Source organism: Ptychodera flava, chromosome 13, assembly GCF_041260155.1.
Source record: "Ptychodera flava strain L36383 chromosome 13, AS_Pfla_20210202, whole genome shotgun sequence".
In the NCBI taxonomy this organism is placed as follows: domain Eukaryota; kingdom Metazoa; phylum Hemichordata; class Enteropneusta; family Ptychoderidae; genus Ptychodera; species Ptychodera flava.
This window is the reverse complement of record NC_091940.1, coordinates 8,030,265-8,044,709: the sequence shown is the minus strand read 5'-3', so window position 1 is coordinate 8,044,709 and position 14,445 is coordinate 8,030,265. Positions and strand designations below refer to the sequence as shown.

At 35.8% G+C, this 14,445-nt stretch overlaps 1 protein-coding gene across 3 annotated transcripts; it reads left to right on the top strand.

Annotated features, from left to right (window-relative positions):
• Window positions 1-330: 330 nt before the first annotated feature.
• On the top strand, window positions 331-13,462 carry LOC139147303 (beta-alanyl-dopamine/carcinine hydrolase-like). 3 transcript variants are annotated; one of them, XM_070718351.1, is made up of 9 exons: window positions 331-508; window positions 1,688-1,872; window positions 2,436-2,633; window positions 3,017-3,130; window positions 4,440-4,662; window positions 5,559-5,652; window positions 9,537-9,680; window positions 10,911-11,098; window positions 11,553-13,462. In XM_070718351.1, exons 2-9 carry the CDS (start codon window positions 1,750-1,752, stop codon window positions 11,717-11,719), a joined length of 1,251 nt encoding a protein of 416 aa, XP_070574452.1. In that variant the 5' UTR covers window positions 331-508; window positions 1,688-1,749; the 3' UTR covers window positions 11,720-13,462. The 3 variants fall into 3 exon arrangements, with proteins under 3 accessions (XP_070574452.1, XP_070574451.1, XP_070574453.1); XM_070718350.1 differs by having other exon boundaries at window positions 331-523; XM_070718352.1 differs by having other exon boundaries at window positions 424-765.
• Window positions 13,463-14,445: the final 983 nt, after the last annotated feature.

Sequence of the window (14,445 nt, the reverse complement as noted above, 5' to 3'; positions counted from 1 at the left end):
AGAAAGTGTATCTCGTCTTCTATTTTTTTACTCTTGCAACATGGGCAGAGGCGCTCCTGCTCCCATTCGAATTCTACGATGTCTACCTGTCTCTATAATTGTGTTAAAGAAGCCCAGCTTGTGCGTGGATTTTTCACAATATCTAAGTAAGTTTCATAGTGTTGGTGTGTTTTGAATAAACGGTATGCCCTTAATTTATTATCATTAAATAATACATTATGTATTTTGTGTCTAAAATTGTCTTCTGATTTTGAAACCTGTACACTTGCAGCCAAATTGAGAGCGCCCTCTAACAAACCAGTGTATCGAGGTCATTGATCAGCGAATGACACGCGTAACCTCGTCACCTCGTAGCATGGAGGTAATCAGACGTCTGTCACATGATCGGTACAGCTGTCATCAGGGGAAACTCGACAGGAAAGTGAAATCACGTGCATTTGGGCGGTTTCTGGTCTAAGACCATCGTTCCGTAGGAAAGACAACCGCAACATGCCCCTCCTCAAAACCTGTAAGTACTGAACTGGTGAGTCAGGTTTTTTCTATCATTTCTGTCCCCACCATGTTCGGTTCCACTCAAGTGTGTATCAAGGCAGGGCAAAGGGCATGCGTATAAACTCTCGGTTGATCTTGTCGATGCTCACTCGGCCGATGAGTCCGTAGGAGAAGGTATATGAACAAAACATCGATGAAGTATCATGCTGTGGATTGGTATCAATTGCGCAGAAAGATATTACATGGAGGTTTTCATTGTTGCGGTTCTTTTGGGTAAGGCGGGCCTTGGGTTAGGGGTTATGATATGTACCGTCTCTCGATTTGAAATAGAGGGGTCGGTTAACTTCGGTCAGTCTTTATAAGCTGACACATATGGAGCCGATAATTGAAAATACTAAAACATACTGTTTGTGGCACTTTCATGAAATGACTTCCAAGCAAATGTAATTTTCTGTAAGGGAAATCTAATCTATTAAATCTAGCAGTCATCAAATTTTGGCTGTCAACAACATGCAAAGGGTCAATTTCAATTGTCATAATATATCATACAAAAGGTGTTAATATTAATAAAAAGCCAATACTTTTAGTCAGCATTCCATATCTGAGGAAAACTAATTGCTATAAATTTTATTGTGGAGTCCAGTTTTTTAAGGGGGTTAAGGTGATACCAATTACGTATATGTTCTTATTATTGTGAAAATGATCAAATTATCAGAACTGGGGTAATTAAGGTTACCCATGGCGTAAATCCCCGCGCAAATCACAAAAACCAAAAGGTCACGCAGTAATTTATAGACGTTAAAATATTCCATTTTAAACTATCTGTAGATTTGAACTTGTAGCAATGAAATTTACTTTCACCACAAAATAATTGTTTATTGCACTTAATCATCATGTGATAAATATGGCACATCCCCATTGTCTTCTTTAGTGTGTAAGGGTAAATAAATTCCAGTTTCACTACGGTCAGTGTTGAACACTGTATAAGATCAATATACATGTTATCTGTGCTACCGTAGGTTTTGTTTTAGGTGCCTTTCTTAATGTATACTGGCACACTGTCCCGTTGGGAATGCCTAAGTGATAAAATTAACATCAAATGAGCAGTGTTCCATATATTTCCATGTTAATTATGCCGTCATGCCATACAGATGAATACCTTCCTTAACAATTTACCGGTGCCCTTCATCCTAAGGTGTTGCCATGGTAACCATATGCTGATGCCCTAATAATCTACAACCTTGAAGCCCACCAAAGATGAGACTCCAGAGGATTTTAGCACTATTAATTTGTGTGTGTTGGTGTACATGTAACATCAAAGGCCTGAGCCTTCCAGTAATATACACCAAAGGTACCCATTATGAAGTTGGACATGACATTGTAAGTAGTGCTGCCGCAAAATATTATTTCAGGTCAAATGATCTTTCATTAAATCTGATCATATTTACAAATCAGATGTGCACTGGGTTCCAAAACGTGCAAGTTCCATGGAGGATGGTGTAAAAATATGTACTGATGTGACCATCTGGGCCAATTCAAAGACAAGGAAATTTCTCCTTGTCAGTAGTGTGCCCTCTAACTAACAAGATTTCAAAAACTTTTGAGTCAATTTAAAAACTTGGTTATTTTCTAGAGTCACCATGTATTATTTCCTATTCAGCTGAAAATTTTCTTGCGTCACAGAGAATATTTTTGAGTCATGACTCAAAAATTATGCTTAGAGGGCACACTCCTTGTCAGTGATGGTGGCCAATATGCATGGTTCTACCCAGGAATAAAAAGGACGTGAAATGTTCTACCTACTCAATATATACCATAAGAACACAGTCATATTTTGTCCTGATTTTGACCCATAGTGTAAATTGTACACCAGGAAACTGAAAACCAGACACCACCACTGTCACAATAATGTTTCTGTCTTCTTTGCTTTGACATTCTCCAAGGGCTCAACTTTCAAAAGCCGTATAGGAGACTTCTATGGCAAGTACACTGTCCTTCATGATGTTCTGCTTCCATACTACCATACTGCAAAAGGCAGGGATGTCTACGATGGGTTTTTAAACGTGACCAACTCAACATTTCCACAGTTAATTGATGAATTACAGGGCATTGCAGACGGTGCTGGACAACCATTCTATCATGTAAGTAAACATGGATATTCACAAGGTTAAATCTAGGTCTCTCCTTGTGACAAAAATAAGGTTTCCCAGGAGTCAACTTGTATAAAATATCTTGTAGATAGTGTTTAAATGAAACGTTGTAATAGTACCCATCCAACAGAACTGCATTTACAATCTCAAGCATGTTAGTCAAAACATGAAAAAAATTAGAAAAGTATTGAAATAAGCTGCATTTTATGCATATCTAGTATGTGATTCTGACAGATAAATAAGCATACAGATCTACCATTATTCAGAAATTCTCCAATTGAATTTTATAACCTCCATTAGATATAGGTTTATGATTGAAGTAAAGGTCCTGATTTTTATACTGTAAATATTTGACCATTTTTCAAATATTTCAGGTCTTTCTTCTAGAAATACGGACAGAAATTCAATTGCTTAAAAGAAAGTTGCCTGAACCCTCCTGTACAGATATTGCTCTCAACTTTGTCGATCAGAAGACTTCAGTCCAATGGGTAAGCATGAAAAACTGTTATTTGTAGCTTTCGTGTACACCTCTATCATACATCTCTTGCCTTGCCTTGATACCATTTACCCATGTTGGTAACATGGATCCAACTTTAATGCCAGTGCCAGGTTAGTTGCATTTCAAATGTGTGAAGCAAAATGTATAATTAATCTAGATAGCAACTTTGAGTTTGCTGAAATCAACAGTAGCCAACAAATATGCTACATTGTCATGTAGAATCACTGATAGCTTGTCAGTAAATTGAGCTACAATACTCCTCCTCAGGCGGTATTACACTATACAGCATACACTGCTGTACAAATGCTACAATGTACATGTACATGTACAAGAGCAAACTGTAACCAAATTGACTGTATACCTACAGAAGGAAGGGATTGTCGCTATTATCTTAGATGTGAATATCAAAGTAATGTTTCTGGATCTTTAAAGTGGGTTTCTCTATCATTTGAGTGCGCAAAGAGGGGAAAGCAGATTTAGAATTTAGTTAGAAATGCATGTTAAATGAAAAATTCAGATCTCAAGACTAAGCATTGTAACCAGTGAAAATAATGTTTATTACAGTGAAAGTTAAGCAGATGTAACACTGACAACTCTTATTGGGCAAAGTGTATACCAAATGTTCCATGGAGGGCAGCTGTATAATCACAATAAGATTTAGTGAATTGGTACTCTGCTTATTAAGATATCCCCATATTTTAATTTGTTCAAACACAATTTTCCTGGCATCTGAATATCCCATGTTTTGGCCTTGACCTTGTATGCTAGTTGAGTGCCCATATATCACTATCTAGCACAGCCAACATGACCAATCAAAATAATACATTGTGTCCCTGTGCACCGATATAATATTGAAGCAATAAAGCACACCCAGTCGCGATATTCCACGAGATTTTGACCAGTTCACGACATATATTCATGAGCAGTAGCGAGTGCATATATGAAGTGAACTGGTCAAAATCTCGTGGTATACCGGTACTATCGCTGGGTGTGATTTATTGCTTTTATGGCATAATGGAAAGTCAGAAAAGGATTTTTGCTCAAGCTGAGAGCTAGCCCATATGCCAACAGCGGTATATCGCGCATATACCACAGTTCTTTTCACGTCTCGACCAATTAGATCACTGTATTTGCGCCATCAATATACTGATAGGATAATTATTTCTGAGTGGAAAAACTCTTATTTGCACCTGAAGACCTAAACTTTTTAATGTTTGTGCAATTGGTTGTTTTCCATGACACAGTCAGCATTGACGGAGGGGTTTATCCATTTCAATCATTTTTTCACAACACCACAGACAATTCAAGCCCACAATGAAGATGCAGACCCATTGATAAAGGACTATGGTTACATCATTGACGCTCACATCATTGATCCTACTGGCCACTATCCGGAAGAAAAGTTCACCGCTTTTTCCTATCCTGGAATACTTCCAGGGAACGCTTTTGGATTCAATTCTGCAGGAATGATCTTCAGCATTAATGCTGTCTTCCCAGTTAATGTTGTGGAAGCAGCAATACGTATGTATTTTGTTAAAGAGGCTTTCACACATTGCAAATTAAATATAGAAAGTATTGGGTATTTTGAAGCTGTGCTCTGAAATAAAAGAAAAGTGTATTTTGTGAATCACCAAATCATAATTTCTTTCAATATAAGTTCTGTCAAGATCCTTTGTCAGAGTACCTTATGCAGTTCTTTTCTAATAAAAGTGATGATATTAATTATTCATCTGACTACAAATCTCTGTTTAATACGACTTCAACATGTATTCTTTATCATTAAGTTAATTCTAAGTCTCTGTGAAACAATGCTGGCTTGCCTGTGTTTAACATATCTGTACTTTTACTAATTTCAAACTTCTGTTTGGTTTCTTTACTTTTCATAACAGCTTTCAGATTTCCTTTCATTTTCAATTTTAAGGTAGTTTGCACCTCAAAATGAAAGACTTAAACTTTTGCTCAAAACTTTCATCAACAAACTTTAAACCACTCTGTTTAAAATCAAGGATGAAAATTGCAACTTGCTATGTAAATTTTATTATTAGAGAATAACTTACCTGAATACAGTATTTTCTGAAATTTTAAATCAGAAATGGTAGCCATTCCTGTGTTATCTCTATGGGAGAATATGAAATTCAAGATTTTCTCAAAATTAAGCAAATTAAACTTTTTTACTCCATAAGCCTCAAAATAAGCCCCCGAAAGTTGTAGGCCACAAGAATATTGTAAAAGTTTTAGAGTCCAAATATCTGTCTCTGAGTGAAAGGTTACTGTAGAGCTTACATTGAATTATCTGTTGAATTATCTGCTAAGAATGAATACTGGCTCTGCATCATCAAGATGTCCAGGAGCTAGTATGGAGGAAATGTTAGAATTCTAATATGAATCTCAATCTTTTGTTTTGCATTTGTACACAGCACGGTACATCACCAATCGTATGCTACTGGGTGCCAAATCTGTCGATGAAGTCTTTCAAATTATCAACAAGTACTCATCATCATCAGGTTTCAAGTAAGTCGCCTACAGATCATTGTGTGAAATAGAAAATATTTTGGTTGTCTCAGTAGCCATCAGTATCTTTCATCACTTTTTGATCCTGCCGTTTTTGATGCATACTACATGACATGTAAAAGTTTTGGCCCGTCACGTTTTAATTCGCAGCCACAATGTCTAGAACAGGAATATTCATAAATCAGGTGGTATTAAGTTCTTTACCAGTATTATTTAGTTGATTTTACTTAGTAACAAAAGACGATATTTCTTCAAGCAATTGCATTTCTCCAAGACATATAGAAAACTTATATGTCTATGGTGTAGTTTTTTAGCTCCGCTGTCAGCGACGCGGAGCTTATCAAATAGGTTGATTTTCCGTCGTCGTCCGTCGTCGTCCGTCGTCGTCTGTCGTCCGTCAACAATTGCCTTCTCCTCTGAAACCGCAAGTCCAATTGCTTTGAAATTTTATATGCAGTTCACTTGGGGTGACCTCACTTCAGTTTGTTCAAATTGTGGTGATATTTGCATATTTGTATTTTTGGGGCATTTTCTGCTGTTTTTGGTAAAAAAATCTACTTCTCTGAAACCGCTCGTCTGATTGCTTTTAAATTTAATATGCAGTTTACTTAGGGTGACTACAGTCAGATTTGTTCAAATCGTGGTGAAATTTGCATATTTGTATTTTAAAGGCAATTTTTGTCATTTTTGGTAAAAAAATCTTTAAAAATCTTCTTCTTCAAAACTGCTGGTCAGATAGCTTTGATATTTGGTACATATGTCCCTAGGGATGATCTATTTCAGATTTGTTCAAATTGTGCAGAAATATGCAAATTTGCATTTTTAAGACAATTTTTGCCATTTTTGGTCAAAAAATGTTTTTTTCAAAAAGTACTGGTCTGATAGTTTTGAAATTTGGTATACAGGTTTCTATAGATGAACTTAGTAATATATATTGAATTTCTGATGAAATCTGTAATTTTGTATTTTTGGGGCAATTTATGCCATTTTTGGTCAAAAAATGTTTATTTCCAAAACTGCTCATCTGATAGCTTTGAAATTTGGTATACAGGTTCCTACAGATAAACTTAATGATATTTATTGAAATTATGATGAAATCTGCAATTTTGTAATTTTGGGTTAATTTTTTCCATTTTTGGTCAAAAAATGTGTATTTCCAAAACTACTCATCTGATAGCTTTGCAATTTGGTATACAGGTTCCTACAGATCACCTTAATGATATTTATTGAAATTATGATGAAATCAGTAATTTTGTAATTTTGGGGCAATTTTTGCCATTTTGGTCAAAAAGTGTGTTTCTCAAAAAGTACTGTTCTGATAGCTTTGAAATTTGGTATACAGGTTTCTACAGATGAGCTAAGTAATATATTGAATTTCTGATGAAATCTGTAATTTTGTATTTTTGGGGCAATGTTGCCATTTTTGGTCAGAAAATTTCATTCTCAAAAAACTACTCATCGGATAGCTTTGGTTGACATGTTCTTAGGGATGATCCGATGTGATGTATTCAAAGTATGATGAAATTGTGTATTTTTGCAGCTTATTTAAGCCACTTTTTTCTGGCCATTGCATTGAGCTATCAAAGATTTCCACCTTCTTCATCAACATGTGTCAAAAATAGTTACTCTCTACATAAACACAGCGGAGCTATATCGGCCGCTAGGTCGCTTGTCTTACTTTTAAAGCTCTTTCATACTTGAAAATGAGTTATCAGGATATTTTCAACATAAATAACATTCTCACATATGTACCACAATGTACTTGTATCGGAGTGTGTGCTTACCATCGGTTATTGCAATACCAAAAACAATCTTATGGTATTGTGCACTTTCAACCCAGAGTACTCTTGTTTGTAAACAATTAGTATCTCATAAACAAGCTATTAATGGTTGTCTGCAAGCTTTATGGCTTATTATACTTCACTTTTTCAAAGATGATAGCTACTATAGCTGTGACAAAGATAATTACCATAGATTTTTATCAAAGCGAGGAAATCACATTGCGGAAAGTTTTGATATTTTTTGACTGCATGCAGCGTTATTCCATATTTCTTTACCTCACGATCACACCAGGTCAACTGTTCATCTGTGATCCTTTGTTGTTTATATTTCTACCATGTTTGTAAAGACAATGAATAGCTCTTTGCTCTGTGAATATACAATATGACGGAACCCCCATGGCAAGACAGTGCAAGTGTGACATACGTGTACTTGGGGTATTCGCAATCAGGGTCATGCTTACACTGTCTTACCATGGGACTCTGTCATAATACCGTGCATAAATGAATACAATAATAGGATGAAATTGAATGCTCAGAATAAAGCTAAAAAACTTATCCCCTACTCTGTTATATCAGAAAGTGTTTTTTCTTTGCAAGTATTGCATGCCTCAAAACTGACAGATTTAAATTTTTGCTAGCTGAAAGTGGCCTTCAGGAAATTTTAAACCGAACTCTTTCAAAATCAGTTCTTTTCTCTCAAATGATGTCATACCCTGTCATGTGCCTACTCAAATTTCCAGACGAGCAACATGAGCACATGCAGACAAATACACCATGACGAGGCATATGTAGTTTGAAATGTCAGGAAATTTTAGATTTGGGAAATCTTTTAAATCAGTTGATATCTCCTCCAGCTTTAGGACGAAGGGATGTAAGCCACTGCAGAGTGACATTTTTAATCAATACCTTGCACCTGCAGTTCTATAAACATACCACAACAAGCCTGTGCTGGAAGCTGCTATGCTGTTTTGCCCATCACTTTGTGACGACAATGTTGTTGGTTCCATAGCTAGGTTATGTGATTCATATTGAAGAATAAAAATCATGTGTCACTTTGCAAATTTGCGTAGATTTGAAGCAAATGTCATAAACTTTACCAAATGTTTGAAATTCAAAATGGCTACTATTTTTCAATTTTCACAAAGTTTAGCTCTGCAAACGAGACCATGTCGCCCAATTCACAGTGCGCTTGTACAACTCAGTGAAAGACGCATGTGTTAATAACATTGTTAAAAACACCGTGTACAGTACAAACATTGTGATGTTATCCAAGCCCGCCATTTTGAACTTTGAAAAGTCAGAGGTCACCTAGAGCTAAAGCACCATAATGTGGAGGGACTGTGGCTGAAATTGTGTCAACATATTTTTTTTTTTTGTAATCATGTCTGAACAAAACTAATTTAAAGTTAGTATTTGGTCTGGGGCTATGTAGGACCAAATTTGCCTGTGTGAACCAGGTTAATGAAAACTTAATTCACTCTAGAGACTTCAAAATGCGCCCTCACAGGTAGCAAGTTGGTAAAGTATTGCAACCATTTGAGAGTCAAAATACATGTCACTGAGACTCCCTGACGTGCATTTTGCCTTAAGGTAGAATGCGCCTCAAAAGTGAAAGACTTAAACTTTTGCTCAAATTTTCCTCAAAGAATATTTCAATCATTTTCTTTCAAAATCAAGAATAAAAATAGGGGGTCTCAGTGCAAATTTTGGTACTAGAGAAACAAATTACTCAAGATTTACCAGTATTTTAAATTCAAAATGGCCACCATCCCTGTGTTAACTCTATGAAGAAAAAATAGAATTTTCGATTTTTGAAAAACTAAGCCAGTGAAAAGTTTTCTTACACCGAGAGCTTTAAAATGAACCCCCACAAGTGGTAGATCAGGAAATAATTGAACAAGTTTGAGAGTCAGTATCTGTCTCCGAGGCGCACGTTCTGCTTAGTTGAGCAACTGAGCTGAAGTTACAAGTCGAGGAGCTGTCAAGTTTAAACTCTGACTCCTTTGCTAGTCTATAATATCAACAATGTTCCAGACAAGGTTATACACATATCAAATGATAAAATTCCAGTTCATTATGAGTGTCTGTTTCTTTTTTTCACAGTATCAATTTTGGAAACAGCATGATGATACCAGGTAACCAGATGCTGTACAATGTAGAAGTTGGTCCTGGCTCACAAGACTACAGCAACTTTACAATACCACTGGCCAACAATAAAGATGACGGTCACTTCTACCATTTTAACATGTTAGTTTCTCTGAGTTTCTCTTCTACACCTACACATTAATATCTTAACTTTTCCATGTAAGCCCTCATTGCATTGCCTATTAACCCTCTTTCTACCAGGCTCCATAGATAAACCATAGAAATAAATACAATGTAGGAGAAAGAGAATTAAATTCTGCATTAATATGCCAGAACTGTTTTAAAATCGAGCTTATCTGAGATAATCAACAACAACAATCATTTTTGTTCATTCTCAAAAAAAAGTTATGTGGCTGGATTTCTTTTGAGTTGGTTTCTCTTACAACATGCAACATGTTATCTTGAGTTCATTGGATAAATTTGATACTTGACACAGGTCTTAAAGGTATTCGGTCACCTGTTTTTTATTAGCCAATCACAGATTTTATACGGGTGGCCGCTTTTTAAAAAGGGCGCCCCCACATGACCAGCCATGGCCTGCTTAGCAGCGTGCGTCTGCATGATCTTTGACGTATCAGTATGGAGGACTGACAGCTACAGGTGTTACGAGGTTGTACGTTAAGCCCCGCTCCCTTTACCATATATGGAATATGCAAATTTATGGTGACCGTGTACTTTTAAGTGAACAACCTTCATTAAAAAATAATCTCACAGTGGCTTAATGCTCTACCCTAAACTGGCAAAAAACCACATTGTACTTTCTTTCATGTATATATATATTATTCTATGTTCTGCTTGTGAATTTGTTTATCCTCATGGGGATAATCTACCGGTACACTTTTTCTCACCTATGGCAGGAACCGTTCAGCACTTAGTATTTTCAAGATGGCTTGACATTATATACCCAATGAGGGAATTCCTCTCCTATTTTTTTCCAAACTACCTTGAAGACAAACTTTGTTTTCAAGTTTGTTTCACCATTCATATCTTTGCCGTCTCTATTTCTAAGGGTGACTTCTCTGACAGTGAGTCTACTTAAGGCACTCTACTTGAGTATGGTTATCTTATGTGCAACGTAATGTGTACTACTTCTTTGAATTTTTTTTCATGGCCTTCAGGAGATAAAACTAAATGTTTGTGTACTGCATTTGTCAAGGTCAATAGATCATTAGTAAATGACATGAACATAGTTAAAGCGGGGTAGAAAAATAATAAAGCACTCCTTGATTTCACTGAAACTGCGGTTGTGCCCTATTGGACTCTACTGTAGTGATTATTATTTGGGAACCAATTCCTGCTCATTTCATTTACTTTGAACTATCTGTCACTCAGGTATCAACATACCAACGTTTCACAATACAACGACACCAGCACACAGCATAGAAGTGCAAGAGCAGGCAATTTACCCATACCAGGAAATCTGAAAGAGATATTCAACATCCTAGGCGATACAGCAGACTCTGAGTACCCTATTTACAGAGATGGAAAGGGCAAAGATCATGCTGCCACTGTAGTTACAGGTAGGCTATTCCACTCTATTTTGGGCTAGTTATTCTGTTCACCCAATTCCTTGTATATCCATCTACCTGTACTATTCATATCAGATGTTTTGGGCAAAATTATGTTATTGAAAGAGTAAAGTTTGTAATATTTGGGTCATCTACATCTCAGTTGTTTCTCACAGTCTTTATTTTTTCATTTTCTTTTCAATATTTACCGAGACATTAATTCAAAATGGCTGCTATCCCTGTATTAACTCTACACGGAACAATAAAACCGTTAATTTAAAAAAAAACTATTCTGGTGAAATTTTTATTTTTCCATAAGCTTTAAAATAAGTCTGCAGAAGAGGTAGACCAAAATTGCATTGCAAAAGTTTAAGAGTCCAAATATCTGCCCCCAAAATATTTTATTAACCATTTACATTGATTTTTCAAATGCTTTCCTTCCTTTTTGTTTTTTCACCATCTTCAGGTGTTTTTGATTTGATCAATTTCAACATTTCTATCTATGTTGATAATCCCAAGACCAGCCAAGGACCTGTTATAGTTTTCCCGCTACCTAAAAAAGCTGCAACAGAGGAATCGGTCTATACAGATAACAAACTGTATTTTGAAACCAACAATATTCCTTTTCATTAACATCACTTGAGGCTGCATTTTTATCTGAACTGTCGTAGCTTTGTGTATATTCAGTATTATCGATGAATGAAATGTCTCCGGATTATCATCAAATATTGCACAAATGTATTAACTAATCACAATCATTGTCTTTCATGTACAATTATATAAAATGACAAAACTTGCATGTAGTTCAGTGTCTAGTGTACCTGCCAAATAGAAACATTGCCAAAGTGGAACTGCCGCAAACAGTAGATTTTCATGATACCGTAGTTGAACATAATTTTTTTATGAATCCAAGGCATCTATCTACTTATCAAACACTTTGGTTTTATTTTAATCTTTATTAATGATCTGCCAAGGAAATTGTTAATCCTTTATCGTGAAAGATTATCTCTGAGGTCACACTATCTTGCAATGACAGATTTTCTGAAATTTCTCTAAATCTTTCATCTCATTTTCAAACACACAAAGCCTGAGATAAAGTCACTGCACAATCAGATGGGAAAAACACTGAAATTTTATTTTCCCTACTTTCAGCGTGATATGAGACTGAGCCTTGAAATGATGAGTGGTCCATTTTTCTCCAACACAAGAACACATGAGTGATATTGATTTTCATGCCACAACATCTTCAGGGTTCATATTACCTGTGGCTAGGTAGTTTGTGTACGCAACGCCTTACGCAAATTGGCAAACAGGAAACAGTGCAACTAACTCTCTATCTATTTAGGAAGTTTACTCAACATTTTCATCAATATTACATTTGTTTACAAATTCTGCTGTCAGGAATATTTTTAGTACAATCATGCAACTGACAGGGAAATGCGTACCCAGATGCTCTATGAGTAAACATGTTGATTTCATATCTTGTTTGTCCATTTCTCTTCCTGGTAAACAATTGCTAATATGTACCGGTAGAATCCCATACTTTATGCAGATCTTTCATAAATAGCTTATATGCTACTGCAGCACTGAAAAAGACCTCGATGAACCCATGGTGATGTTGTGTTTACAGATGTAAGATAAGTGTAATTCCAAAATTAGCGATAGCATTCTTGTTACAAGGGATGAAATCTCAAAAATAAATAGACATATTAAAAAGAGCTACAAACTGTTCCTCTCAAGAAATTATCTTGTGCATAAATTCAATCGTGCCAAATAGTCAGAAGCAGCTGAAATCATGTCATAGAGAGGATTTGAGTCTAGTCTATATGTATTCATCATAGCTAATCCCGGATTTTCTCTAATAGGGTACTGTACCTCATAGAAAAAGGCATTTGATGCCACATGCTTTCCACGACCAACCCAGCTGACATGCCTCTTTTATCACACATGGATAGAGATCTAGAGGCTTAACCCATGATATTTGCTGTATTTTTGCGGAGAGAAAATGGCAAGGAATTCTGCTACTATACCCGTCAATCAATTATTCGCATCCCATGTAGCTTGGTGGTGCAGTTCAATTTTACCATCAGACATGAGTGCAGAGGAATCTTTTAATAGAGCTCCAAGGCAACCTTGGTGTCAACGAACTCTTTACCCACGAATTTTTCCAAGTGTGATGCTGTAAATTGTGTGCTGGCTGATTTATTACACTTTAGTGTATTTTTTCAGTTATTTTATTCTGTCGACTTTTTTTGGTGTTCCAAGCTTATGTGCCGTCGCATCTTTCATTTTGTAAATTTTAAGATAATGTAGTAGTTTTGTGCAATGTCTTTGAAAAAGCATTAAAATTTTATGAATGGCTTCTTTTTAATTACAGCAAGCTGTTAGTGCTTTTCATTTTGGTAAATTACCTGGAATGGTTTATAACTCTTGAGAGTTTTGTTTGATCAGTAAGTTCCTAGCTGATTTACATGGTTTAGTACACTATGATGGGAAAAGTTAGATTCCATACCTTATACAAAGTTAATTTCAATTTGTATTTATATGACACTACCCAGAGAAAGAAGGAAATTTCAGATTGGTTGTGTTTTCTTAACCCCTTGCGTGCCAAAGTCAATTTCTGCCGCCTTGATAAAATAAAACCAATGAATTTTTGTTCAGATTTTACAAAATTTTGATCGAAAACTGTAACCAATGAAACATGAAACATGAGGTCTGTTTGTAATAAATTATCAAAAAGAAATTAAAGAAAAATTATCACAAAAAGAGGTCAAATGTTGCTCTAAAATTTTGGAGGGAAAAAATTACAGCTCTCAAAGGGTTAATTCATTTCCTGTTCAACTCGCACAGTTCCTCCACAAAGGGACTGTGACTTGGCATATCAGGACTTTGTATAGGTTGGAAACTAAAAGGGATTTTCTTAGGGGCTCTAAATAATAAGTGATGGTATGAGTTGACTCCCTAGGATACTTGTTTACTGGGGTTACCAGCGTGGTTTTTTCCCAAGGAGTTCTAACATTGCACTTGGTGGAATAAAAGCAGAGAGACATTTAATGTTTTTGATGTCAAATGTGTGTTTACACCTATGGGTTACATACAAGAATGTTCTGATCTTTTGAAATACAATGACAGAAATTTCAGCTGTAGCTAATACCAAGCAAGTGCAATAGTAAAGCGTGCAATCAATTGGACGTTTCCCATTCTTGCTGAAGAAATTTTACATTTTGAAATTCTGCAATTATCTGACATTTTCCCTAAGTGATCGAAATTTGATCCAAAATTGTTTTTGTGTCTTATGCTGATTCATGTTAAAGTTTTCAGGATCCATCACATGTACAGACATACAGTGGTATAGTATG